Raw genomic sequence first — 24,125 nt, 5'->3', positions numbered from 1 at the left:
CACGGCGCCCTGAAGAGACAGCGGTCGTTCCCATTGCCACCCACGCCCCCCACGCCTCCCAGCCCTGCCCCGCCCCTGTGCTCCCGGCCCGGGCCCTTCTCTTTGTTCCCAATACGTGACCGAGGAAAACTGCACCTGCAGGCTCCTGAGGCTTCTCCCTTCCAATCAGTTTGTACACAGGTGGGTCTGGGTTTTATTCCTTTAATTCTAGGCAAGTCGCACACTTAGTTCCAACCCAGTTTAACCCTGAAGAACTTGAGATTCTCACGTGTTAAGATGGTCAGAAGCTCCTTCTCTTACCTCGCTATTTCTCTCCTTGTCTTGATCAGTGGAAGTATGGAATAATTCCAGGTAATTCAAAGCATACTTTTCAATTGGTGTGAGCTGTTTCAAGATGTATTTTTTGAATACGGTTAACAGCAAGTTCACAAGGATTCAGTTCCTCTTATAAGCCCCCACCAACACTTGAATCAAAACAGCGACTGTTCTTGGTCAAGATGAACAAGAAATATCTCCCAGAAGGGTCACATGTTTAAAGTATTTAGGTGCAGAGAAGCAAATGAAGTAGAAAATGCCAAACCTGTCCCATGAAGTCCGCTAACTCCTCCAGTGGCGAGGGCTCCTCGCCCCACCGGGAACCGTCGGGGCGCCGAGACCCGGGCGCCAACTCCTCTGCCGGCTCGTGTGCGTCCTCCTCCAGACACTCGATGCTCTTGAGGGCCTGCAGGAAGTGCGCCCTTAGTGGACGTGACTCGGATGCGCTTTCAACACTTCAATTGAGGGGTACAGCCCTCACAGCTGACTACGTGCCCACACTGTACACCGAGCCTCCCACGGTGATGCCTGCTCTCCTCGGCCCCTCTCGCACGCCTGAGACGGTGGCGCCGCAGGCACAGGGAAAACGGGCACGCCCTCGAGAAGAGCCACAGGCACACAGGCTGACACGCACAGCCCGGCCCCCAGACTCAGAGAACCGAGCAGGATGGGGCGTCTGGCTGCATCTTACACCCGCTACCCACCACCCTGCCCCGGTCCTGACCATGAGAACAATTCTTCGTCGTGCACGAGATACAGGCCGTGGTCTGTGGTGAAGACAGAAACCAAGCCCCCAGCAAACGTGCTGCAGACGGCGACAGACACGCAAGGGCCAGTGTCGCCACAGTTCAAGAAGCGCCCATTAGACTAGCAGATGCGGCATGTACCTCTCCCGACACCCGGCAGCCAGGCTGGCAAATGCAGACACACACGCTCACATCGGGGCCGGGGCTGGGGGGACCATGCAGCTGAGAGGATGTCAGTTAAGACTGGTACCTCTTTCCAGGGCAATTGGGCAACATCTGCAAAGTTTAAAATGTAACCCTTCCTCACACGATACCTAGAAAGTATTTCCAGACAGACTGTACGTCTAAGTATGAAGAACAAAACACTGAAACATGGAGAAGAAAATAAAGAAGAACCTCTCTTAGCATGCAAAAGCACCAACCATGTGATAAAGATGGGCTGCTGGGTGGCATTAGGACCAAGAATTGCTGCTTGCTGAAAGACAGCATTAAAGAAGGCAAACCACAGGTTGGGAGAAGACATTTTACATGTATCCCACAAAAGCCTCGTATCCAGAATACAGAAAAAAAGCCAACAAGCCATTAAGAAAGAAAAGAATCCAGTTAAAAAAAAAATAGGAAAAAGACACGAACGAGCACTTCATCAAAAAGCATCAACGCTGCCAATGAACGCAAAGCTCACCAGCCAGGAGCAAACTGCACTTCAGCCAGGGATGCGCCCACACTGTCCCCCACGCCTGCACCTCTGAACCGGCCCCCAGTCCAGGGTCAGCATACAGCCAGGCGATGGTCCCAACCCACATGTCCGCGGGCAGCCCGTCTCCATCGCCCTCGTCCCCCAGCCATACCTGGCTCCTACTGTCCGGACCTGGAGGTGCTGCCCCTCCACCCCAACACTCCTCCTGGACACCGCATGGCACACCATCTCCGCAGGGTGATGGTGTGTCATCTCTCCTGTCACTAGAATAGAAGCTTTGTGGAGGACGAGAGTTCTTTCTCTCAACGCTATACCCCTTCTGCCTACAACAGTGCCCAACTCACAGTAAGAAGTTCAGCCAGAACGTTTCACAGAAGCTGTGTGCTGAAACACCGCACTGTGCCAACATCCCAGAGATGCACTGAGACACAACAGCAAGGGTATGTAACACACTCACATTCCTCAAACACACATGCCTTCAGGCCTCACGTTTCTTCCACGATCCATGTAAGATATATACTTTAAAATTTTATTTATTATTTATTTATTTTTGGCTGTGTTTTTGGTCTTCGTTGCTGCGCACGGGCTTTCTCTAGTTGCAGCGAGCGAGGGCTACTCTTCATTGTGGTGTGCAGGCTTCTCACTGCAGTGGCTCCTCTTGTTGCGGAGCACAGGCTCTAGGCGCGTGGGCTTCAGTAGTTGCGGCACGCGGGCTCAGCAGTTGTGGCTCACAGGCTTCAGTAGTGGCACGTGGGCTCAGCAGTTGCGGCACGTGGGCTCAGTAGTTGAGGCACGCAGGCTCAGCCGCTCCATAGCACGTGGGATCCTCCCGGACCAGGGCTGGAACCCGAGTCCCCCACACTGGCAGGCGAGTTCTTGGACACTGTGCCACCAGGGACACCCCATAAGACTTTTAACAATGGTTGAGTGGTCACCTCCAGGACAGGTAACCTACTGTTCCCCTACTATCATTTCTGTTATGAGGTTTCTACAATCATTTCTGTTATGAGGTTTAGGTCATGCTGGTTGAGGTTTTTTTTAAAAACCTGAGGCACGTATCACCAATTTTTAAAAGAAAACGGTACATCTATCTGTCCCTCCTGATACCGAAACAGCTGTAAGGCACTTCTGCGCAAGTGACATTATACACAGACAACTCCTGGAGGAAAATGTGAAAGACAGCTGACAGTGGTGGTCTCTGAGAGGGAAGTGAGGGCCTGGTGCAGGACACTTACTTTTCATCATAAATTCTTGAAGGTTTTTTACCACATGCATTTATTACTTCTCAATCACTGGACAGTCAAGTTTCAAAAACAGGAGAGGAGGTGTCCTGCAGTCAAAGGCCCCCAGGAGGCAGGACGGGAGCAGGGTCTCAGGGAGGGAAGCGAGGGGCCTGACAGGCAAGCGTGGGCCAGGTCCGCACAGCAGCACTGCCCCAAAGCAGCAGCGCGCGAGCCAAGCACGCAGTCTGCGACCTCAAGTGCCCAGGCCGGAAACGCAGAAGGCAAGATTTCAGTCAGAATCCAAGGCATTGTCATCTCAGCGGGTGACCAACACAGGGAGGCTGAGTACGACAGCTGCCATTCCTTTTGATTCTGTCCTCAGAGTGGGACGTGTATCTCACACGCACGCCGGGGCTCCCTGCAGAGCGAGGCATCCTCCCCAGCAACGCTGTGACAGAGGTGCTGACACAGCAGGGTGGAGGGGTCGGGGCACAAAGTCACACAGGACGGTGAGGGGTGGCCCGAGAAGCGTGGGTGCAAATGGCGACGGTGGCAGGGTGGGCAGCGAGGCCCACACCGCTCTCTCGCGCGTCCTTCACCTATTTTTACAACTAAAATCCCCCAAACCAAAAGCAGGGAGGGAGGGGCTGACAGGTCAGGCACGAGCGACTGGAGCCTGGGGAGGGGGCAGCAGCAGTGCCGCAGGAGCAGAGGGCAGACCCAAAGCCCCAGACCCGACGCTGCCAGGCCGGCGCCGGCCACCCTCACCTCTATGAAAGGCCTGGCAATTTTGGGTGCGATGGTTTCTGTGACAGAAGGTTCCTGAGAAAGGACGACAAACTCCTCGGCTTTCACTGGGAAGCCAGTGTCATCCATGGGTGGATAAACCTCAAACAGCTCCTGGATGGTCCGCTGACACAGAAATGAGTAGCACTGAGCTCGAGACCTCTGCGCGTGGAAAACCGCCAGCAGCCACCCCCTCAGCCGTTAAACCCACCCGGTTCCCGTCACTGCGTGGCAACCCCGCCCCCCGGCCCCAGGCCTCCTCGTGGACGAAGGTACCTGCGTGAGGAACGCCATGGAGTAGTCGTTTCCCTGAGCAGCCACTTCTCGGATCAAATCTTTGGTTCCATTTTTCAACAATTTCTCTTCAATGGAATTGCCACTCACGAGCCTACAAACCAAATACACACGCGACAGCTAAGTTCCCGGGAGCCGAGGACGGCACGAGTGCCACGGTGCCTGGACCACCCGGCAGAACAGCACCTGCGTGGCATGGCTTGTCAGCCCCACTCTGCGCTGCTTCCTTCCTTCGTGTGGTGCCCAGAGGTGACCATGCCTGTCCCGCCTCCCGCACGGCAGGAGGGCGGCCCGCATGCCACCCATGCTGGCCATCCATGTACCCCACCGGCCTCCACCTGGAAAGGCCCCCGGGGGCCTCCGAACCCTCGAGCCCCGTCTCCTTCAGTGCTGATGGTGGCAAGTGGGTGCCCCCGCATCACTGTGCACCTCTCTGCACTGCGCCCCCAAATGAACCCGTGTCCAGTGGCTGCAGCCCAAGGATGCGTGTCCCCTGGCTCCTGCTTTGTGCCCCCGGAAAGCTGCATTAACCATTCCCACATCCATGATCAGCGCTTTCACTAAAAAATGATGTTAAACTTTTACTATCGCTTTGGGGAAACTTCACAATTTTACAAACCAGGTCTTCCCGTCTAAGAACTGAGCACATCCTCCCGCTGGTGACATCTCTCAGCTTATGCCCTTCCACGATTTTACACTCTACTTCCTACACATCCAGCAGCTTTACTGCTAAGGTCATTCCTGAGAGTTTACATCTAGCTAGTAACTGCTAAAGGGCCAATGATAAGGAAGGGATTACACAATGAAACATTATCCATTTATATAAACAATGTATCAAATTTATATTTATTAACACAGAAATACACTCATACTGTTAAAAGAAAACAGGATTACGCAATAAGACTGACTGCTGGCATGAGCCATCTAAAAAAAATCAGGGAAATGTCTGGAAAGACATACACCAAAATGCTACTAACTGCCGTCCGGGCAGGATACTTATTCTCTCCATGTGCTTTCCTTTTTTAATTTTTCTTTTTCTTTTCAATGAACAAGTAATACATTTATAATCAGGAAAAAATTAAAGCTATTTAAACACAGTGCATGGATGACGACGTCTTGATGAAAACGGCGAGGGTTACGCACGTGGGATGGAGTCCCCGTCCCAGGCTGGCCGCCAGGGACCACACCCTCGGTGCCGACCCCACACAGAGGTGGCAGGAGCGCAGGGGAAGGGGGGCGGCGCGTGCCTGGCACACTCGGGCACCAGACGGGCAGCCAGCGGGGGCCGAGTGCTGCTGTGCTCTCCCAGTCGACACTCCCAGAGCTCAGAAACAATGGCAGAGCCTTCTCTGCTTTCCTCAACTGCGTGTGGTTGGCCGCTTATAAGATTTAAATGCTTTCAATAGGGAATTTACAAATTGCTAACTGTTAAGTTATGATAATTTATATCCGAAAATACTTGAAACAATCTAGAACATGAAGCACCCTCTTAAGGGTCAGGGACTCCAGGAGAAATACAAGTACACGTCGGAAGGACAGCAGTTATGTCTCAGCAGCACGACCCAGTCACCGCTGCAAACAAACTCAGTTACGTCCCAGGCAGACGCTGAGTGTAAAGAAAGAACACACAGGACGGCAGGAACACGAGCCTGCCTGAAGGAAAGTAAACAGAACGTGGGAGAAGCTTCTGCAGTACGCTGCAGCCCCCGGCCCAGCCGCCTGCCTCACCTGTATATGTGCACGTCCTTGCGCCGCCCGATCCGGTCGCACCACTCCTGGGCCTTGGCGTCCATCACCGGGTTGAGGTCGTGGTCGTAGAACACCACCGCGTCCGCCTCCACCAGGCTCACGCCCGTGGCGCGGCTGTGTGTGGAAAGGAGGGCACAGAAGACCCGCCGGTCCCGGTTGAAACTCCTCATCAGGTCCTGAGGCGAAATGAAACCCCGAGTTAGCATCCCTGCCAAACAACAGGCAACCTCTGATGTGTTCTGGTACTTATCAGTTAGAAATTATTCCGTAACAAAACTGTTCGGTTTGTGTTTCTTTTGACGCGAGGTCCGTGTTCCAATTACACCGGACTTTATAGCACTTTATTGTGGCTCTTCCGGGCATGTGCTGCATCTCCCGCTTCCTGGCTGCCGACACCTCTACCCTGTTTAAGCATCGCTAGTCAGCAGGTACAGAAAGGGAAGTGTCCGACCCCAACCGACCTGTGCTGTCAGCTCCACGAGTGGGCCCCACAGGACAGCAGTCTCCCTGGGGAGGGATGCGTGCTCGTTCATGTACCCTCCGGCAATGCCAGGTGCTTTACAGCAAAAGCCCCTGGAGTAAGGCTGAGGGAGCAGCCGCCGGCCTGCCCACTCCCGCAGGGCCGCCAGCTGAAATGGCCTCATTCCCACGACTTCTCTCCTGCAACGACTTCAGCGCCCAAACAGACCTTAGCAGGTGTGACCTGCCCTCTTCCTTCAAGAAATTCTCTATATAATTTGTTACATCACTCCAGACAGAACTTGTCACTAAGGCCGTGGTGTACCTCCTTCCAGGCCTTCTCAGCATGGGGACGGCTGCCTGTGCTGGACGGCGTGAAGCGGGTAATATGATATACAGGCCAGCAGCTCGTCTGCACTCGGGAATGCTTTGCCTTGATATTAAAACCTGTTCTGAAACACTGTTGAAGATGGCTTCCTAGTTCACGCCGTGGGACACTCGGGACAGGGCCAAGCCCTGTGGCATGCAGACCACTACTGACCCATTCTCCTACTCCTGGACTGGGACTTTGTTCCCAACTGGGGCTTATCACAAACATTTCCACCATCAACAACTGTGCATATGCGCCTTTGAGTGCTGCTAAAGGAGAGAGCCCTAGATGCAGAATTAGCAGGTCAGGCGCATATCCTTTTTCAGGCTCCCAACCCACACTTCTAGAAAGTTGTGCTAATCTGCACCCCACCAGCAGCGCACGAGAAAGCTGCTCTCACTGCGGCTGACGGAATCAAGCTACCCTTAGCTGACCTGACAGGTAAAGAACGGGCATGTCATTTTAACCTGCAGGTCAGTCTGCAGAACTTCCCTGCTTTCACGTGGCTGCCTCCCGAAGGACACCCATCTCCTCCTCGTAAGGACCGCGGGTCACCGATTTTGATTCTGAGACATCCAGCCGACTGCATTTCCCAAATAGCAGGACTTACGAGAAAATATCAAAGGACGGAGCTGAAGTCCGCAGACACTAAGAAGCCCTTCCCCTTGTTCAGAAGCGTGACGACACTAAGAAGCCCTCCCCCTTGTTCAGAAGCGCGACGACACTAAGAAGCCCTTCCCCTTGTTCAGAAGCTCGACGACACTAAGAAGCCCTTCCCCTTGTTTAGACGCACGACGACACTGAGTCTGCACTGCTCTGAGAAACTAGGTTAGAAACTGGCGATCAAAGTTAACCCAAACGAGTCATAAATGGTAACAAAAGAAATGATTTCTTTCCTACCTGCCGTTGTTCACTGTTGGCGTTTTCGTCAATTCTTATATAGGTGAGATAATGGAAGTTCAAGAACATTTCTAAAATGTCTAACATGAGAACCATCTGCGATAAAATCAGCACTCGACGTCCTTCAGATTTCAACTTCTGAAGTAAGATAGCCAACGCTTCCAGCTTTCCTGGGAAATGAGGAACATCAACAGCGTCTCATACTCCAGAGCAAGTGCATCCGACACGGGCAGCAGTACAGACGGGGTGTCCCGTACCTGAGTCAAACTGGACCAGTCTCAGCTCGGGAAACTGCAGGGAGCGCAGGGCCGTCACCCGCTGCAGCTGCTGGGCGAAGGGCGCCGTGTGCTCACGCAGGTAGTGTCTGAAGAGCCTCATCTTGTGGCTATAGCGGGAGGGCGGCCTCGCCACCCACAAGCACGGGGGCGCGGCCACCACCGGCGGGATCACGCACACCACCCTGAGAAGCAGAAAGCACATGTGTCACAGGTGGCGCACCTGGGGTGTCTCCGCCGAGCGGCCCCTCTGTCTCAGGCAGCGAAGGCTTGAGAAGGAAGAGGGCAGAACCACCTGGCAGTCGGGAGTCACCAGGGCAGCCAGAGCGCCTAGCTCCAGTCACCGGGCTGCTGGACCACACTATCACAGCAACCACGGGGGCGGGTCCCGACCAGTCCCGGCCAGTGAGGGCTACCCAGATCAAAATGAACAGCACAGGGCACCCCCCAGGGCAGAGGGATGGGTGCAGAGGCAGCCTGCCGTCTTCGGATGGGAATTCCAGAATGCAGGCAATTCTGTCGCCTGGACGGCCTGGGGGAGGATGTGAGCCCTGAAGCTGCTACAGCCACCGTGCCACCAGAAAGGGAGCCAGACGTGGGAGGAGGGGCCCCGCAGAGAGCAGCACCATGACGACCCAGATGAGCCATTACAGCCAACCTGACACCCACCTCCCAACCTGCGGACACCACCTGCTCCAGAAAAGCCCTCATTCTGGGACTCAGCACAAGCCGGGCTTGCGTGATGACTTGCTACCAACTGCATGCAAACTACAAAAGCACTTATGACCGAAGCTCTGATCAATGAAATCAAAGAAGCACTAAATAAATGGAGAAATATTCCATGTTCATGGACAGGAAGATCCAATACTGACGAGATGTCAGTTCTTCCGGACTTGATCTAGACGTTCAATGCAATCCCAGCCAGCTATTCTGTAGCTACCAACCGACTGAATCTAAAGTTTATGTGGAGAAGCAACTGCCCGGAAGAGCCAACACGATACTGAATAAGAAAAAGTTGGAGGACTGGCACTACCTGACTTCAAGACCCACCAGAAAGCTACAGTGATCAACAGCACGGTACCGGCAAAAGAACAAGCAAACAGATCAATGGAACACAACAGAAAGCCCAGAAACAGACTCTCATAATTACAGTCAATTGACTTTTGGCAAAGGAACAAAGGTAACACAAGGGAGCAAAGACAGTCTTGTCAACAAATAGTGCTAGAAGGCTTCCCTGGTGGTGCAGTGGTTAAGAATCCGCCTGCCAATGCAGGGGACACGTCTGAGCCCTGGTCTGGGAAGATCCCACGTGCCGCAGAGCAACTAAGCCCGTGCGCCACAACTACTGAGTCTGCACTCTAGAGCCTGTGAGCCACAACTACTGAGCCCGTGTGCCACAACTACTGAAGCCCACGCGCCTAGAGCCTATGCTCTGCAACAAGAGAAGCCACCGCAACGAGAAGCCTGGGCGCCGCAACAAAGAGTAGCCCCTGCTCGCCGCAAAGAGAGAAAGCCCGCGCCCAGCAATGAAGACCCAACGCAGCCAAAATAAATAAATATTATTAAAAAAAAAAAAGAACTGTTATCCAAAATACACAAAGAACTCTTAAAATGCAACAATAAAAAAACAAACAACCTGTTCTAAAAATGGGCCGAAGACCTTAGGAGACATGTTACCAAAGGTATACAGATGACAAATAAGGATATGAAAAGATGCTCAACGTACATACCATCAGGGAAATGCAAATTAAAACAATGAGATACCACTACACATCTATTAAAACAGCCAAAATCCAGACCACTGACAACAGCAGTTGCTGGCGAGGCTGTGGAGCAACAGGAACTCTCGTCAGTGCTGCTGGGAGTGCAGAACGGTGCGGCCACTTTGGAAGGCAGTGTGGCGGTTTCTAACAAAACCAAACATTCCCTCGCCGTGTGACCTGGTAATCACGCTCCTTGGTATTCACGCAAATGAATTAAAAGCCATGTCCACACAAAAACCTACACGTGGGCGTTTATAGCAGCTTTATTCATAATTGCCAAATCTTAGAAGCAACCACGTTGTCCTTCAGTAGGTGAACGTATTTAAGCAAACTGTGGTGCTTCCAGACAATGGAATATTATTCAGGGCTAAAAAGAAATGAGCTATTAAGCCATGAAGAGACAAGGAGAAACCTTAAGTGCCCATTCCTACGTGAAAGAAGCCATCTGAAAAGGCTGCCTATTCTATGTTCCAACTATCTGACATTCTGGAAAAGCAAAACTATGGAGACAGCGAAAAGATAAGTGGTTGCCAGGGTTTCGGGCGGGGCTGGGGGGGAGAGGGACGAATAGGCAGAGCACAGCGGGGTTTCAGGGCAGTGAAACTACTCTGTACGATCCTCTAATGGCGGGTGCGCGCCACTACACACTTGTGCGAGCCCACAGAACACCCAAGGCCAAAAGCACAGCCCCCAGTGCACCGCGGACCCTGGGCGCTGATGATGAATCACCAGAGGCGCGTGGGCTGTAACGAGCGTGCTACTCCAGCGCGGGCAGCTGGGGGAAGGCGGGAGCCCTGCGCGCCTTCCCCTCGATTTTGCTGTGAACCCGAGACTGCTCTAACAAACAGCCTCTGTCTTAAAAAGTCATCTGTAACGTCAGAGGAAAAAGAGGAAAGAAAGACAAGTCGGCATCCGAAGCAAGACAAGTGCGCGGAGGGCGGCAACCTCCCTACACGGTGAAGCAGGGAAGAGCTCCTCGCGGAGGCCCGGAGGCCACGCCCAGTTCCATCGTTTCCATTATTGCTGTTCCTGATCTGAGAGGCCTAAAGAGGACACACCCTGAAAGCTGAGCCTGGGCAAACAAAACAGAAGGGAGAGGAAATACCCTCGGGCTGAACCTAAAAATCAGGCCAAAGCAGTGAATGAAGCTGCGAGCGGGGCCTTACACTCTACGTGGGGCAAAGAGAGACCAGGACCCGGGTCTGGCCGGGGAGGGGCCGATACCGCCGGTGGGCCCCAACAGCGTCTGGGCTTCTGTTTCTCTCTCTCTCTCTTTTCTTGGCCTTACTGGGCAGCATGAAAAACTTCCCCGACCATGGATCAAACCCACGTCCCCAGCAGCGGAAGCGTGGAATCTTAACCCCTGGACTCTTAAACACATGTTTCTCATCATGCAACGGTAAATCATTCCTGTGGTTTCTTAATATAATATTGTTATTGGGCTTCCCTGGTGGCGCGGTGGTTAAGAACCCACCTGCCAATGCTAAGGGACACGGGTTCGAGCCCTGGTCCGGGAAGAACTCACATGCCGCAGAACAACTAAGCCCGTGCGCTGCAACTACTGAGCCTGCGCTCTAGAGGCCGTGAGCCACAACTACTGAAGCCTGCACGCCTAGAGCCCACGGTCTACAACAAGAGAAGCCACCGCACTGAGAAGCCTGCGCACCAAAATAAATGAGAAGCCAAAAATAAATAAATAAGTAAATTTAAAAATAATAATAATATTTTTTTTTCTTTTTTTTTTGGCTGCATTGGGTCTTCGTTGCTGCACGCGGGCTTTCTCTAGTTGCGGCAAGCGGGGGCTACTCTTTGTTGCGATGCGCAGGCTTCTTATTGCGGTGGCTTCTCTTGTTGCAGAGCACGGGCCATAGGCGTGCAGACTTCAGTAGTTGTGGCTCGCGGGCTCTAGAGCACAGGCTCAATAGCTCTGCGGCATGTGGGATCTTCCCGGACCAGGGCCCAAACCCGTGTCCCCTGAATTGGCAGGCGGATTCTTAACCACTGCGCCGCCAGGGAAGTCCCTAAAATATTATTTTAAAAGAGCAAAATGGAGAAAGCGGTCTACAACACAATGGTCTGGCCCCCAGCCCTGAATGAGCACGGTGCTGTGCTCTGCACACAGGCCCAGGCCCGTGGGGTACAGAACTGATCCGCAGGGAGGGGCACACAAGCTCCCAGAGGGTGGAGAGGCCATCTGGCGCCAAAGCTGAAGACTCTGAAACAGATTTCAGACAGACTCCAAGGGACAACCCGGGGAGAAACTTAGGAATGAGATCAGCGTCCACAGAACAACAAAAGCTGCTTGGGTGCGACACAGCAACTGAGTAAAGAACGCTTACAGCATGCTCCCATACCTGTCCATGACGTCCTGGAGGGATTCCTGACGTTGAGTCAGGGTCAAAATCAGGTCCCTGCGAGTTGTTGAGGGTGGCGTGTACCGGCTCGCGGGCCCAGCCCCCTTCCCATGACCTCCATCAGGAGCCCCGAGCCAAGGCGACTGCCCTCTGCTGGGCAGGGAACAAAGCGCCAACAGGTCTCTGCCGTAGACAGGGCTGCGAGAGCAGCGCCGTTCGTTGACAAAATAAATCTGGTCCAGCCGCTCTTTCAAAAGTCTGGTCTTTTCCTCCTTCATCAAAAACAGAGATGAAAACGGTTACTGAGAAACAGCACGGCCAGTTCCCGGCCTCACCAAGCCCCACGGGTCCCTCACGCACGGTGACCGGCCGCAGAGCACGCTTAGACGTGCGGGCCCTGGCTCCAAGGGAAACAGTGACAGAAAAGAGAGCAGAGCAAACGGGCGCCATTTTCTCTGCCAGCGTGTAAAGTACTTCTCGAGACACAGTGAGCGTTTCTAATGACTGGAAGACCAGTAGAAGAATACAAAAAAATGTGAAAGGGCATTTTTGCAGTCCTAAAGCTGGTTTCATTTCTTTTAGTAGGAAAAGCGTCTTTGAGATCGAGATTCTCTAATTTAGAGACAGCGTGTTTTTAGCAGCAGATAAACTGATGCTGCCTCGCAGAAGCGGTTGAGTATCACAATGCTCCCGAGTGACAACGACTTCCGTGCGTGCAGGGGTGGCGCTGGCACCGTGTGCTGGGGTCTGCTGCCCTGTACCTGGGTCGGCCCGGCGACGGGAGAGGCTGGCTTGGAGGCCACTCCAGGTTCTCCTGCGGCCAGGGGACTGACTGCCAGTCGGCTGGGCACACCCACTACAAAGGCAAAAACGAAGGGTTGGCATACCAAACTACCGGCAACACTCTCCGGAACATCGTCAGCTTTCACTAGCACGTTTCTGGAGTGGGTCAACCGTTCACAACCACCAGTGAAGCTCTCCCGCTCTCTGGCCAGGGTCTGAGCTGAGCGCCGCGATCTGCCTCCTTCCTTTGGCAGTGCCCGGCATGACCTCAGACCCGCGGTCACTCCCGTCACTGCGCCAAGCAGCAGCCACGCGGGCCCAGTGCTCCACTGCCCTTGGCATCTCGGCAACATTGACCTGCGTGCCTGGGACAGAGGGATGCCTGGGCCCCACGCGGCCTGCTCCCATCAGCCACGCCACACTGCCCGTCTGACAGAGGCTCCTCGCAAGGGCCTGCGGAAGAGGCGGCTGAGGACCGAGAAGGGGTCACTTGCGGGGAGCGACAGAGAAGGGTCGAGGTGACTAGAACCCAGCGGCCGGACTGGTGTCAGGTCGGGAAGCTGGGGCCCGCAGAGCAGGACTGAGCGCCCTCCGGGGAGGGTGCTGGCACAGCTGGTTCCAGGAAGCAGGAAGAAAGCCTGAAGAACAGACCAACCGAGTAGAGCTGCACGGCCTGGCTGGGAGGTAGAGCGGACGCCAGGCGATGCTGCCAGCCTCATTGGTCCCTCCAGCACCCACCCACTGACAGAGCCCAGTGGGGACGGGGTGCAGAAGCCCCACCCCAATGGCACCACAGACGACCCAGGGCCTGGGGCTGGGCAGTGACCAGGGATTCCACCTGAGAGAGGTCCCTGCTGCTTGCATACATCAACCCGACCCAAGTGCCCGTGCCCGATGTTTGCAGTGTGGGTGTGTCTGGAGAGCAGGGGACCCTGGCGGGAAGCAGGCTGCGGAACAGGCAAGGAGGCACACTGGCCGCAGACAGGTCCAGGTCCAAACCCTGCTCCGTTACCTGTCCAAGAACTTCTAGCACGTGCCCTAAATGTATCTGTAAATTAACAAGCAAAATTTCTCATGATTCCAAGTTTCTTGTCAGAGCAAAACCAAATCAAACATCTAAAGGCTGAGTGAGGGTGGTTATGCTCGACCATTACCTTTGGGAGCAAAAGAGAAAGAAAAGAAACCAAGCTGACACGGGCCATCTATGGAAATCAGACGCGGCCACGACTGGGGCTACGGATTCTGAGGCATCACAGAAATCATCCACGCTCCCCACTTGCCTCAGAAGCACAGAAAGTCAGAAAGAAGTTTCATGGGCTTCCCTGGTGGCGCAGTGGTTAAGAATCCGCCTGCCAATGCAGGGGACACGGGTTCGAGCCCTGGTCCGGGAAGATCCCACATGCCGCGGAGCAACTAAGCCCGCGTGCCACAACTACTGAGCCTGCACTCTAGAGCCCGCGAGCCACAACGACTGACCCCACGTGCCTAGAGCCTGTGCTCTGCAGAAACAGGAGCCACTGCAACGAGAAGCCCGTGCACCGCAACAGAGATAAATAAATAAATTTACAGAAAGATAGAAAAGAAGGAAAGAAAGGAAGGGAGGAAGGAAGGAAGAAAGGAAAGAAAGGAAGGAAGAAGGGAAGAAAGGAAGAAAGGAAAGAAAGAAAGGGAAAGGAAGGAAGGAAGGAAGAAAAGAAGTTTCAAAACCAAGCCTCCTTCCGGCTCACAGCACTCTACCTGGCGGGGTCATGGGTGCGGGGCTTGGGCCGCCGGCTGGGGGCTTGCTTCCCAGGGCGTTCAGGGCCCCCGCCTGAGACACTGTCTGCATCACCACGGGGCCTGGAGGTCGCAGGTAGGACTGCCCAGGCGCGGACACAATCTGGAGGACGCTGCCTGCAATCACACACGCATGGGGGTCAGTCACGAGCCAAGTGTGTCTTCAACCCCCAGGCTACACCCACTTCCTAAGGTACAGGAACAAGGCAATAAACCGAAAATCCAAAATCAAATTTCCTCCAATGAGGCAATGCCAAGTTCAGTTACTTGGAGAAAAATGAAACTATTTCATTCACAATGAATGAAAATGCCAAGGATCAAAGTCACTTGGCTTAATGTCAAGAAAAAGCTCCTCTACTCCTTGCGATGCCTGACTGATTTCGGGTAATGCAGCGAGTACCCGCTCAGCATCTGTCACGTCTGCTCGAGGCCTGAGGCAGTCACGGGTTGGAAGGTCCCAGCTCCAAGATCACGTACTGGGTGCCTGCCAACCAGACAAGCTGGATGAAGAAATACCAAAACACTCGGTTTTTTTTAGCCCAGATGCTGTGGCTCTATAGCCACTGTTCCAGGAGCCTGCCATTTTCAACCTCTCTGTGATTAAGTCTCCTGGCATCTTTTGCTCCGGAATCGTCCTCTACAAAAACTAGAGTTCACCAGAAATTTTAAGAGATGACCTCACCCCTTTGGTCAAAAAACCAGAGAAATATGGAATAAAACCAAATGAACCCGTTTCTTTGTGGCGGGTTTCCTGGGGGCCTCTGCTCTGCTGAGGTGCGTGTCCCCAGCGTCCACACAGAGCACCCCAGACCTGGCTGACAACTGAACCTTCCTCCCCGATGAGAGCCGTGAACGACGACGCGTCGGGGGAGGCTGCCTGGGGAGGTGGCCGGATCCCCCCTCTGGGTCCTACCCTCCAGCAGAGTCACTGAGGGTTAACATGAACTAAACTGCATCCCCTCGTTTCCTCCGAGAAGCAGTTACTACACGAACACAGTGCTCTCAGCCAAAGGCTTGGGAGGGCTTTGGTCTGGAAGTTTTAAAATCTGCACATAAAAGAAAATAATTTCTCCTACATAAATTGCTGGACCTTTGGCACTTTTAGGACAATTTACCTCACAATGAAATTTGAAAGGAGGAAATATTTCTATTTTGATTTTTAAAATAGGAAACTTTATTCAAAGGGCAGATTTTATTTAAGAACGGCTATCCTCTATTTAACGTGTGTCAAGGGCCAGGCCACCAGGTGATTTACCCGCTGTCTCCCAAGTCCTCTGAACACCAACGAGGTGAGACTCATTAAGGCCATTTACAGGTGAAGCACCTGTGCTTAAGGGGGGCCAAAGTCACAGCTGCAGTGGGGAGCTGCCGGGACGCCCTGGCTTAAAGCCTTCGTGGGTCACCGCCCGTCAGCGAACCCTACCTTGGAGCTGCAGGGGCTGGCCGGCTGTCAGCTGCCGCAGCTGGCTATGCGACAAGGTGAACTTGTTGCCCTGGAACTGAAGCGTCACGGGGCTCTCCGGCTGGGCGACTCGGCTCGGTGGGCCCGCGAGGGAAGCCAGCTGGGCTATTTTGACCACCTCCCCACCTGCAGAGATGTAGAGCAGACGAGAAAGAAAACTCTTGGGAAGAGTGTTCGATCGCTATACTGACGATCACTTGTCACAGAGAATGACCGTCTGTAGCAAACTGAAGTGTCACAGAAACATTTATTGGGTATTTCTAACACTTTCAGAAAATATTTTAATAGAAAAAAAAAACAATTAAAATTAACACCAGATTTTAATGGTTAACTTCATCATAACTGGTAGAAATTTTAGAGTATCAGATATTAATATAATTAACCAAGCCCTTAAGGAACATTTTGCTTTTCTTTCCAGGCGATAAAAAAGTAGCCAACATCAGAAGTAGCGGAAATGTATTGGTCATACACTTTGAAACTCTCATATCAACCTCTCAACTTCAGAATCCTTTCAGAATGTGAGAAAGTACATGTCCGATTTAGCTCACAGAGATAAACAAGATTTTATCAGTATAGATATAAGATAGAGAACTAGCTTCAGTTATACTCATAACCTTTTCCAAACGTGGGATGTGTTTAAGTACATGAATACATCACACTTCATGACACAGTGTTTCACACTAATTTGAACTAGATCGTAGGATTTGGTCTGTAAATTTTAACTGAAAAAATGGAAGATTTAACACTGCTTAAAGCTTTTTTTTTTTTTTTTTAAAAACAGAACTCAGATGGAGTCATATGCACCTCACTCAAAAAGGTACCGCCTTCAAACTGTAATTCAATAATAGCTTTAAAGGCTTTTTTTTTGTTTTAAACCCAATGGTTGATATTCGAGTCTAGATGTTCCTCCCATGAAAATTCAGGCCAGAATTAGTAGTGATGCTATAAAGAGGATAGTTAGCAAAAGACGAGGAAAACATCCAAGGGTATCTTGCCCACAGAAACCATAAACAGGAAGGGAAAACGGAAAAAGAGATGCAGAGATCTGTGCGCAGAACTACGACTCTCCCACAAGCCCTCCTCAGCCCAGAAGTGGAGACGTGAAAGGCGGCCTGACCCTGCGCCCCCCAAGCACGGCTCCTGGGTACACCCCCGGGACTCCTACCCCTGGCCCAAAAGAAAGAAAAACTGCAATGTATGCAAGGGCCCTCCTCCCCTGGGCAATGAACCAGGGTAAGTGCTTCGCATTTGCTGGCACGGAAGACAGGCTCATCACAAGAGAAAACTAGCCTGAACCCGGGGTCTCCTCATGACCACTACTCTCTCTCTCCTGTCTCTCCAGAAAGGCCTCAACACAACTTGTGCCAACCGATAAAGTGCTCCAGGTGGCATCTGAGAAATGGTGTAGCCCAGGACAGTTTCCATCAGGGTACTTCCAACAGCAGGATGGACAGAGGTAGTACCCTAATCGCGCTGGTCACAATAAAAAGTTCTATTTAAAAAACGTAAGAAGGTCGCGATGTTTCAGTGAGTGATTACAAGATGTCTCACTTGAGCAACAGTCATTCCAGATTTAAATTTGGTAATAAGCAAGAGACTAAAAGGGAGTCGAACCCTAGTTCACAAGGCTTTTGTTTTATTGCCCTCTGCTCTCCGAGGGGCCCTGGAGGCTGACGGGACAAACCCGTGGCTCACAAAGGAGAAGTGCCATCCTCGGCCACTGAGGCAGAGCACGAGCACAGGAGAGAAGCAAAGCTGACGGATGGGGTCAGAAGGAAGGACAGAGAAAGGACAAGACCCTGGACTCCGGCCCTGAGCGGAGCCCTCCCTCTGCAGATTTAGGGCTGGAAAGGACAGCGTGGCGAAAGGCAGCACCGGACACGGGGTCGGGGAGACAAAGGGAGTGGACAGCAAGGCCCTTCACACGCTGCTCGTGTGAACGCAATGTCCTTGTACAAAGAGGTGGCAGACCCAGGAGAGGCGAAGCCACTTACTAGGCAGGCGCGCCTGGGCCTGCGAGGTGAGCACCAGCCCCTGAGGCAGCGCGCTCTGCCCGGCCGGGTGCGAGGGGGCCTGGGGCTGGGGCTGGGGCGGGCCCGGGGTGGAGGCCGGGGCAGTGGTTTGAGCCCGCAGTTTCACAGGATGGGCTGGGCTAGGTGCTGTGCTGAAGGTCGAGGCGGGCTGGTGTCTCGGAGCACCGGTGGAGGCCTGAGAGGTCTGAAACGGGGTTGCTGGCGCTGCAATCGATAAGGTTGGTTTGTGCAAAGCTGTTAGAGGTTCTTCAGAAAATGCAGTATTAAACCCGAATTTTAAAGAAATAAAACAAACATTACTTCATACCGCCTCTCAAAGGAGACGCCCTCTCTAAAAAGGGGGGTGGGTGGTCTACGGGATGAGAGAAATCTAATTTTTTATCCGTCGTTAACTATTGATATTTTCACTTCGAGTCCACCAGTCCACGACACGGTGCATTTCTGGAGTAAACGGGAGTGTCACAAGCCGGCCCCTTCGGGCGTGTCCGTCCGTGAGAACCACATCTTAACCACGCACGGAGGTCAGGCAGCGCTGGCGTCCCCAGCTGCACGAAGAGCTCTTGCAACAAGCAGCTCTGGCATTTATGAACATCTCAGAAAAACACAGGGGACTTGACATTGAGGACCCCGTGGATCAGGGTTAGAAGACAATTTTTATTACCTTTTCTGCCATTTAACCCTATCCTTCTTCAAGTAACAATCAGGTTACATTGAAGCGGTGGCCCAGAACACAAAAGCAGACTTCCTCAGAAGTTTCATAAATGACTTTGACACGCGTTTCCCGACATAAAAGACAACGTTTCTGCTGAGGTACATCTTCCCTATCACATCAACAGTACTCAACTAAGAAGGGGATATCTTATACAGTTCAAAGACATAAAAAAAAAGCGTAAAACTCACATGAGAACTACACATGGTCTCCTGGGCAGAGCCAGGGTGCACGGTCCCACTCCCGCTCAGAGGAGTGGTCACACGTCCCCATGGGGCCAGGGAAGCACGAAGAACTTCTTCCACAAAAACCCTCTGCGGTGCCGAGCACACCCCCACGAGAGGCATACCTTTTGCATCCGGATTTGCAGAGAACGTGGCGATGGGCGGCCGTCCTCGAACGTGGCCCTGTGGCGTGGCAGTGGCTGTGGGCGTGGCCGTCCGGGGCGGGTGTGTGCTGGGGAAAGCCACGGTGCGGCCCTCGGGCTTCTGGCCGTACTGCACGGGCTGAAACAACCTGGACGCCCGAGCGCGGGCAGGAAGACACGAGCACTGCTGAGACGCGGCAGGCATGGTCTCTTGAATGGGCCCCGGGGATACAGGGCTGCCCCGCGGGCAGTGGGGTTCCCACACCCTGGGTGCAGTTTAAAGAGGGGTGGGGGGATTTCTAAATGCTGTGCTAAGAAGCAGCGCTCACCAGGGACCCTGAGGGAGGTGCTTAGTACCTAAAAATGGTACGTGTACCCCAACGCTTGGGCGATGCAGGGGTGAATGTGATTAAGTTCCGGTGAACGTGGACTAGAAAAACTGCTTCTAACACATAAAGTCCATTCTACTACTCTTTTGAATAAGAGTAAAGTGGGGTGAAAAGTCAACTTGCACAACTAGGTAACAAGGCAGTACAGGAAATGGAGAGAATCAGCAGAAATGGTAAAGGCACCCCACAGGCACCAGTGGGTAAAACTGTGAAGGGGGATCCACACCATGGCTGCTTTGTCCGATTTTATCACAAGCAACATGCTCCTCCTATTTCTTTAACCTGGAAAACCATGATGGCAGGACTTCTATATCAAAACCCCTGTGCAATGCGCAGCCAGCAGAAAGCCACTAAACGAGGCCGGGCCAGCCCCAAGAGGACTGCGGCTTCGTTGCCCTGGCCATGTGTTTAACTGAGGGCTGCAGGCTCCTGTGAGTGTGGGCCAGGCAGCTGAGGCGAGGGTGGTCGGATCCAAGTCGCCAGGGAGGTCACGCAGAGAAAAGGCAACAGCAATGGGCTGCCATCTGCGGAGCCGGCCCGTTCCTCTCGGAAACGCCCGTCTGCTTTTCTCTCGGAAACACCCGTCTGCTCTTCCTCTCGGAAACACCCGTCTGCTCTTCCTCTCGGAAACACCCGTCTGCTCTTCCTCTCGGAAACACCCGTCTGCTCTTCCTCTCGGAAACACCCGTCTGCTCTTCCTCTCGGAAACACCCGTCTGCTTTTTCTTTGTTTTTAGCTGGAGCACAGAGCTGTGCACAAACCCAGCTGCACGGGTGTGGCCTGTCTTGAATCACGTGTTTCGAGTTCATCCATCTGCACGCACCGCTCCTCCCAGTCTCTGGCACCTGCACCATGTCCCTGGAGGCCCTTGATGCTGCAGTCAGGGGTGGAGCCTCTGCCAGACCTCAGGGTCCCAACCGCGCCCCGCCGCAGTGCCCCCCTGCCCTGACGGCTGCCACCATACCCGCACCAGGTCAGAGGCGGCGTGACCACCCTGCCCCTGACCACCTCCCCAGGCAGAGCCCTCCCAAAGGCCAATGCTTCTTCAAGATGATGAAAAGAGCCTCTCCTACGCCCTGCACACCCCTGCTGTTTATCCCAGGATCCAAGGACATCTGGGTAATTTCCAGGAGAAGCAGATAGCCAAATTAGATGATTAGCCTTTCTTTTCACAGGCTATAGTCCCAGTTCTCGTGTGGAGCTCCAACCTGGTGGTCCCAGGTCTGCCCGAGAGGCTGCAGGGCTGGGGTCCCTTTCAGCAGGAGAAGAGGGGATGCCACCCAGACACCACGACACACAACCAGCCAGGACCCAGCCAGAGCCGGCTGGTGAGCAGGAAGTGACGCTCCACACCACACAACACACCTGCTGGGCTTCAGTCTGACAGCCGCTGGCCTGCCCGACGGTGGCGGCGCGGTGAACAGCTCCTCGAAGAGTTTCCGTGTCACCTTCTTCTTACCCAGCAGTTCTGACTCGTGGCGAGTCATTTTATTTTCTAAGCCAATAAGATCAAATATAGAAAGGTCGGTTTCCTAAGGACAAAAAGAAAACAATTTTGCTACAGGAGGCAGGAAGAAAACAGCTGACTAGGAATCCAAGTCGATTCCAAACCGGGAAGGCCAGGCCCCGAGCAGCCGTCTTGCTGCGAGGCACCCGCCGGACCTCGGTGTGCTCAGTTCCCCAACTTGAAGAAAGGTGGGAGTGATGGCACGTGGTCATCCCGAGTGGCAGTGGGAAAGGAGAGGGTGGCACTTAAGAGACGGACTAGACTCAGCAGAGAGGGACGAGCCTGGAAAACGCTCGTGTGAACGGACGGAGATGCTCGGCCTCGCCGGGAGGCTGAGGGAGAGACCCCAGCGTGCTGGTGCAGCTGCAGCAGCGGGCGGCACGTCGCCACGTCCGGAGCCCTGGGGATGTTCACTCCACCTGTGCTTCTCTCAGACGTTCTCACCCCCACCAGGATGGCGGGAATCAAAGAGGATGGACAGCAGGTGTGGGCAAGGATGTGGAGACATGAATGCCCCCACCCCCTCACACCCTGGTGGGGATGGGAAACCTGGCAGCCACCATGCAAGGCAGTTGATCAAAAGGTTAAACACGGACTCTACACGTGACCCTGCAACTCCCTGCCCGTCAGACATGCGCCCAAGAGGAGCCCCACAAGAAGGGAGCCCCACGCCCAAGCACAACTTGCACACGAATGTGCACTCACAGGGGCCAAAAAGCGGAGACCACCCAAGTGCCCATCAGCTCGCGGACGGATGGACACACTGCGGTCCATCCAGACAATGGAGGAAGGAGATCCTGACACAGGCTGCAACGTGGATGAACTCTGAAAATATCATGCTCAAGTGACGTGAGCCATTGATATAAAGTATCTGGACCTGGTGAATCCACAGAGACAGATGCAGGTAAGTGGCTGCCAGGGCTGGGAAGGGGAGGGGGAATGGGAACGACAGTGCGTGTGGATTTTCTCTTCGGGGTAATGAAATGTTCTAGTATTAGTGGCGATGGTTGTTGCACAACTCCGTGAATACACTCAAACCAACAAACTGTGCGCTTCAGAACAGTGAGCTTTACGATAACGAGCTACCTCAGTAACACTGTTTTTAAAACGAAAACACAACATAAAAACTACTATCCATGAAACACCTCCCCGCCCCAGTGGTATCTTGAGGTAGCCTGCTTCTGACGCAACTTTAACCCCCATGGCTCAATTTTTCTTTAACTCAACGAAAAACTCATCCCTACCTGAAAGTAATACTATAAATCAACTACACTCCAATAAAAGAACAGTAGGCATCGCGGTAGGAATCACATCCGTCACGTAACTCACCACATACTACTGCTTACCAGCCAGGCCCTTCCTCAGACCATCACGGACATTAACTGACCGATTCCTCACGACTTCCCGGTGTGGTGAGGAAACCGAGGCAGACTGACCACCCGAGGCCGCACTCCTCATGGGGCAGAGCCGGGACGTGAGCCCCTGCAATCTGGACCCAGGGTCCCTGTCCCGTCCACACCCCGAACCTGCACAAGCCTATCGAAGCCACAGAGCTGGTTCCTGTTTCTCCGCATTTGTGAGACCTCGGTCCCTGGTCCTCTGGGGTAGAGACAGCCAAGGGGAACTCAGGCACCAGCCTGCCAGCGGCCGGCTGGTCTGGGCAAGCTCTCAGCCTCCCGCATGGAGGCCAGAGCAGGAACGACGGCCCTGAGGGCTCGGCCCTGCCCTGCTGAGCGCCACGAGCAGGAACGACGGCCCCGAGGGCTTAGCCCTGCCCTGCTGAGAGCCACGAGCTCAGCACACTTGCGCTCACAATCACCCAACCTAACCCAATCTCTTTTGTTTCAAAAATTTTGGTTTTGGAAAAACTTTCCAAAATTACCCCAAAATTCAAACACAGAAAGGTATACGACTCTATTTTTTTGGTCCAAAAATAACCGAGTTTCCCCACCTAGGGACAGTTACTAACATTTTAACAGAAAGGCCCCCGCAGGCCTCAGACCGTGTGCGCACATGTGAGGACACCCCCGCGGTCCCGCAGTTCTGAGCTCTGCTCTCCTCCACACGCTCTGCCATTTCTCAGGGGCCAACGGTCAGGCGAAAACCCTCCCTGCTCCTTCACACTGTGGGCTCACCCCTCGGGCCCATTCCAAAGCGGGTTCGAGGTCGCGGGGAAGGCCCATCACGCCGCCACTCGACGCTGCCCAGCGTCAGGCGATGGCGAAACGCAGGACGCAAGACAGTGGAGACCGACGTTCCGGAAGCACCCAGAAGAGACCTCAGGCGGAGCCGCCGCACCCTCTGCATACCTTCCAGAAGTCTCGGTCAAGCGCCTTCAGGATGAGCGAGGCCGAGCGGCACTGCAGCGGCCCCGCCGTGTAGGAGGACTCCGGGAGCCGGGGCGCCACCAGCCCAGGGTGGTTGCAGATCCGCTGCAGCCGCAAGAGGATGCTCAGCACGTCCACAAAGCGCCCGCTCTTCAGAGCTTCCTGCGTCCTGTGCGTGGGGAGAGACACAAGCGCTGCCGTGGCTGCGAGCACGTGCCGGCTGGGCTCCACAGACACGCAGTCGGCGCGCTCCCCCCAGACCTGGCTCGCACGGCAACGACATCCGGACCCGCCTCTGTGTGGGGAGCGCTCTCAGACTCGCTCACCACCCCCGTGACACAGGACGGGCAGCCGGAGAGCCAGGGTGCACGGCAGACGGGAACGGTCCTCCTCGCCTCCCGCGACGGGGACGACGCCATTCTCCACGGCAGCCGTGACGAGCGCCGGCAGGCAGTGGCGGGGTGAGAACACCCGGCCTGGGGGAGAAGGCCCTCGAGGGGCAGGGGTAAGAGTGACTGCACGGGGTGGTCCGGCGAAGGAGGAGACCCACAGGCCTGACACCGCGCCGGCGCCACGGGGGCCACGGTGCGGGGACTGCATGGAGGCCAGCTGAGACCTCCAGGCTGGGGGCCCCCAAGGGCGGCCGCAGAGCACAGCGCGCCCAGTGGGCAAGGCAGGAAGGAGCCGTGGAGCGGGGCGGGCAGGGACTGGCGAGCAGAGAGGGAGCAGAGGGGACGGCAGGACGGGAGGACGGCCTGGATGGTGGAGCACAGCGTCCTGAGTCAGGCAAGCCTAGCGGAGAGGCACGTCTGGGGAAGCCAGTCCCGCACATATGGGATCT

The 24,125-nt window shown here is 54.2% G+C and overlaps 1 protein-coding gene and 1 non-coding gene across 2 annotated transcripts in view; both read right to left on the bottom strand.

Annotated features, from left to right (window-relative positions):
* The window catches only part of EP400 (E1A binding protein p400), a 116,694-nt gene that overhangs the window by 29,511 nt on the left and 63,058 nt on the right, over window positions 1-24,125 (bottom strand). Inside the window, exons 21-35 of the mRNA XM_024739910.1 lie at window positions 23,267-23,453; window positions 20,816-20,982; window positions 19,044-19,210; window positions 17,947-18,189; window positions 15,914-16,078; window positions 14,452-14,607; window positions 12,693-12,787; window positions 11,932-12,203; window positions 7,797-7,999; window positions 7,540-7,709; window positions 5,790-5,986; window positions 4,044-4,155; window positions 3,750-3,893; window positions 581-721; window positions 269-384 (exon numbers count right to left, since the gene is read on the bottom strand). Coding sequence (XP_024595678.1) covers window positions 269-384; window positions 581-721; window positions 3,750-3,893; window positions 4,044-4,155; window positions 5,790-5,986; window positions 7,540-7,709; window positions 7,797-7,999; window positions 11,932-12,203; window positions 12,693-12,787; window positions 14,452-14,607; window positions 15,914-16,078; window positions 17,947-18,189; window positions 19,044-19,210; window positions 20,816-20,982; window positions 23,267-23,453 — 2,535 coding nt within the window. The remainder of the gene's footprint in view (window positions 1-268; window positions 385-580; window positions 722-3,749; window positions 3,894-4,043; window positions 4,156-5,789; window positions 5,987-7,539; window positions 7,710-7,796; window positions 8,000-11,931; window positions 12,204-12,692; window positions 12,788-14,451; window positions 14,608-15,913; window positions 16,079-17,946; window positions 18,190-19,043; window positions 19,211-20,815; window positions 20,983-23,266; window positions 23,454-24,125) is intronic.
* Window positions 6,276-6,403, bottom strand: LOC112396251 (small nucleolar RNA SNORA49). The gene has a single exon (XR_003002534.1). It is a non-coding gene; the product is annotated as a small nucleolar RNA SNORA49 (small nucleolar RNA).

Source organism: Neophocaena asiaeorientalis, unplaced genomic scaffold, assembly GCF_003031525.2.
Source record: "Neophocaena asiaeorientalis asiaeorientalis breed wild unplaced genomic scaffold, Neophocaena_asiaeorientalis_V1.1 scaffold757, whole genome shotgun sequence".
NCBI lineage: Eukaryota > Metazoa > Chordata > Mammalia > Artiodactyla > Phocoenidae > Neophocaena > Neophocaena asiaeorientalis.
The sequence above is the reverse complement of the archived record's forward strand: the minus strand, read 5'-3'. Positions and strand labels throughout refer to the sequence as shown.